Source organism: Cyphomyrmex costatus, unplaced genomic scaffold (assembly GCF_001594065.2).
Source record: "Cyphomyrmex costatus isolate MS0001 unplaced genomic scaffold, Ccosl1.0 scaffold1185, whole genome shotgun sequence".
Lineage (NCBI taxonomy): Eukaryota > Metazoa > Arthropoda > Insecta > Hymenoptera > Formicidae > Cyphomyrmex > Cyphomyrmex costatus.
Window position 1 is genome coordinate 25,938 of NW_017275158.1, and position 3,630 is coordinate 29,567.

Genomic DNA, 3,630 nt, shown 5'->3' on the forward strand with positions numbered 1-3,630 from the left:
AAAATGGATTTACGAGGTAATATTTTACAAGTATTTTTCGATAATCCATCAGGCGAAGAATATGAGCACTTTCCACCTGAAAGAGAACGTCACATTAAAAATCCACATTATTTTGAAAATATTGTTTTGGCATATACTTTAACCGGTAAGAAAACAAGCTGTTTGAAAACAAGGATGAAGAGTTTTGCTGTATTACTTTAATTTTGCACAGGTAGTTCTGTATTTGTTAATTGCAGTCAAATAACATTAATATTTTGTTTGAGCAGATTTTAAATCACATTTTCGAGTGGAAAAACATACGTACGAAATGTTAGTACAGACTCTTGAACAACGTCTACATCGCGAGCACGGTCCTGAAAAAATGCCTCCAGGAAAACAAATAGCCATTGCTTTATGGTTCTTTGGTAATCAGGAAGTTTACAGGTTAATATGTTTTACTTCTGGATATGAAAGATTTCTATTAAAGTATATTTAGTTATATAAAATAGTTTTGCTTCCTTTAATTTTTATTTTACTTATCTTTGAGATTTTCTTGACTTTTTATATATTTTCAAAATTGTTACAAGAAATATATAGTTTTTGGAAAGAAATAATTGAATGAATTTTGTATTATCTAGGTTACATTGACTAAGATTAATAAAAAGTTTTACAACTGTTGTAAAATTTTTTCTTTACTGAAGTTATTAAAAACTCAGCTTTGATTTTTTAAACAGAATTATGTACAATTTTGTTCCCTATATTTATATACATATTCGATAAAAATATTTTGAGGTATTATTGTTATATATTTTTAATAAATTCATATGTAATATTATATTGCATTAGCAGTATACTATTTAGCAATATACTAAAATTATTTAATTTCCTTGATTATACAATTTGTATTTGTGTATATTTATACATCATGCACATACATACGTATACATATACATACATATATGTAATTTTTTACAGATCAATTGCAGATCGATTTGGAGTATCCAAAGATACAGTTTGGAAGTGTGTATTTGAGATTGCAACACTACTAACTGAAGATGCCTACAGATATATAAAATGGCCTGAACCACGTGAAATGGCTATCGTTGAAAGAGAATTTCGTCAACTACATGGTTTTCCTGGAGTAATTGGTGCAGTTGATGGTTCCCATATAGCAATAAGTGCACCTACAGAAAATCCTGATAATTATATTAATCGTAAAGGGTATCATTCAATTTTATTACAAGGAATTTGTGATTATACATTAAAATTTATTGATGTTTTCACGGGAATGTGTGGGAGCGTTCACGATGCAAGAGTATGGCGTTTAAGTGATATTGCAACATTAATAGCACAAGATGAAAATAGATACTTTCAAAATCAGTATCATCTTCTAGCAGATTCAGCATATCCATTATCAAATTATATGTTAACTCCATATCGAGATAACGGTCATTTGAACAATGTACAAAGAAGGTTTAATACAACACTCTCAAGAACACGTGTAGTCATCGAGCGTGCTTTTGGGATGTTAAAAGGTAGATTTAGAAAATTAAAATATATTTATATGTATAATACGGAGATGATACCTTTAGTTATTATTACTTGTTGCATCTTACATAATATATGCATAGAAAATGAAGATGCACCTATAGATGACGATAGATTTGACGAAATAGAAATACAAGATAATGACATTGCATTTACAAATGGAACAGAAAAAAGAGACATTATCTCTAATTTATTATAAAATTGCCTTTATAAAATGTAATGTCTTTATTATAAATATGTATATTTAAACTCATATATATATAAATGTATAGTTAGATATCTTAAATTACAAAATAATAAATTGCGAAATAAAATTGTTAAACATAAAATAATTATAAACTTTTGTATTAAGAGAATTATAATGTATACCTGAATAAATGTATTTTTGCAAAATTTGGAAGAAAAAGGAATGTAAGGTTAATAATATAAAAATCAATAACATAGGCCCATATTTATTTTATATCTATGTAATAAATAAACATTTATTATATGCAATAATATGTAATATTTTATAATAAAAAAAAAATAAATTCACTTTCAAATGTGCCATAATATAACATAACGTACAATTAATAGTACTATCACATGGCGTCATATAACCTGGAGGAGAGATTGAAAGCGCAAATCCATCGCCCGATGGAATAACATACCAAAACCCCCTCCAGTAGTATCACATATTTTGCACTTTTAAATATAAAGCTTTACTTTTTTGCTTAATGTAACAAAAAATTTTTTTGTCAGTATACAAAACGTTTATATATACTTCTTATACTTATGTTAACATTGTTTATTAAGATTTACTTCATATACTTGCTTTTCAAATATTATTTCTTGTTTTATCATTCTCCTTTGTTTTGATATCCTTTGCTAATAAAGATAAAAGTCGCTCTCTTTGGGTATAATTTTCTCTATGATGCCTTTCTCTTTGCTCTATTAATTCTTCCATCCAGACAGATGTTTTTGATTTCCTTTTTCTTATTCGTCTATTCTTTAAAACATTAGTTGATGCTATGTTTAATTTATTTTGTTCGTTTTCGTAATGTTCCTCATCAGATGAAGGCGAAATATTTTGATTTATTTCAAAACCGCGTATATTTGATGCAATAGAAAGAGGTACAATTGCAGGATTTTTTCCCAACATGTCATTAATGACATCAAAATATTCCCAAGATTGTTTTTCTGTACCAGTTTGGTTTATTGCATCTTTAATTGATTTATACTTTTTTTTCATACCAATCCATTTAATATAACAATTGTCGGAAGTTAAGTTATATCCATAGGTATTAATAGATGCTGTAATATTTTTCCATGTATTTATGTTCAATTTTCCTGGATTCGTAAAAGTTTCTGCGTGTTTTTGCATTTCTGCTAATAATAGTTTCGTCATGGCATCAGTCCATTGAACTCTGCAATTAACTAAATTTAGAAATATTACTTACTACTTAAAAAGATAATAATAATCTCATATATAATTATTTATTAAAGAAGCATAATACACACATACCAACACTATTATTTGTTTCGTTTATAAATTTATTTGCAGACATTTTTACACTATAAATCAAATTTGCTCGCGTAAATACTAAATAGGTTAATTAGAGGAGGCCTTTGCAAGTAAAAAAGCGTTAACCTTTCTTTTGATGTTTGACCCGAATTAAACCTCTTTTCCAAACATCAGAAACGCATTGAAAATTGAGATTGAAGATTGAAAATTGAAATTTGACCAATGAGGATAAAGAAATTTTAACTCCTATTATTTTGATTAGCCAAAATTCAATCTTTTAATCTCCAGTCTCAATCTTCAATGCGTAGTCTGATTCCGGCCTTAACTCAACTCAATGGCAATACAAGACAACGTTGAGTTGTCATGAATCATGAAAGTACTAGGTGGTAACGTCTACCATATTTTTCGGTCCTAGTGAAACTAACCCCAACTCGAATTATCGTAAGCACCCATAATCGGTATCAGGAGACGCGGTAGCGTCTCCGGCCATGTTCAAAAACTCTGAGACGCTACAAGTCTCTTATCCCGAGCCACCAAAGTCCATTTTTGGGACGTGCATAACTACTAAAATATAAAAAATTTTGAATTGAACGTCATAT

The 3,630-nt window shown here is 28.3% G+C and overlaps 2 protein-coding genes across 2 annotated transcripts; one reads left to right on the forward strand and one right to left on the reverse strand.

Annotated features, from left to right (window-relative positions):
- Nucleotides 1-307: 307 nt before the first annotated feature.
- On the forward strand, nucleotides 308-1,726 carry LOC108778288 (putative nuclease HARBI1). The gene is made up of 3 exons (XM_018545421.1): nucleotides 308-423; nucleotides 955-1,514; nucleotides 1,611-1,726. Exons 1-3 carry the CDS (start codon nucleotides 308-310, stop codon nucleotides 1,724-1,726), a joined length of 792 nt encoding a protein of 263 aa, XP_018400923.1.
- Nucleotides 1,727-2,344: 618 nt separating this feature from the next.
- LOC108778299 (uncharacterized) lies at nucleotides 2,345-3,245 on the reverse strand. Its single transcript, XM_018545432.1, has 2 exons — nucleotides 3,032-3,245; nucleotides 2,345-2,943 (listed from the first exon to the last, which is right to left on the reverse strand). The coding sequence occupies exons 1-2, from the start codon at nucleotides 3,072-3,074 to the stop codon at nucleotides 2,345-2,347; spliced, it is 642 nt and encodes a 213-aa protein (XP_018400934.1). The 5' UTR covers nucleotides 3,075-3,245.
- Nucleotides 3,246-3,630: the final 385 nt, after the last annotated feature.

Excerpts from the sequence above, each read along its gene's own strand:
- LOC108778299 (XM_018545432.1), bottom strand. The coding sequence starts at position 3,074 with ATGTCTGCAAATAAATTTATAAACGAAACAAATAATAGTGTTG. Across the intron at positions 2,944-3,031 it reads CGAAACAAATAATAGTGTTG|TTAATTGCAGAGTTCAATGG; the intron begins GTATGTGTGTAT and ends TTCTAAATTTAG.
- LOC108778288 (XM_018545421.1), top strand. The coding sequence starts at position 308 with ATGTTAGTACAGACTCTTGAACAACGTCTACATCGCGAGCACGGTCCT. Across the intron at positions 424-954 it reads GGTAATCAGGAAGTTTACAG|ATCAATTGCAGATCGATTTG; the intron begins GTTAATATGTTT and ends AATTTTTTACAG. Across the intron at positions 1,515-1,610 it reads TGCTTTTGGGATGTTAAAAG|AAAATGAAGATGCACCTATA; the intron begins GTAGATTTAGAA and ends ATATATGCATAG.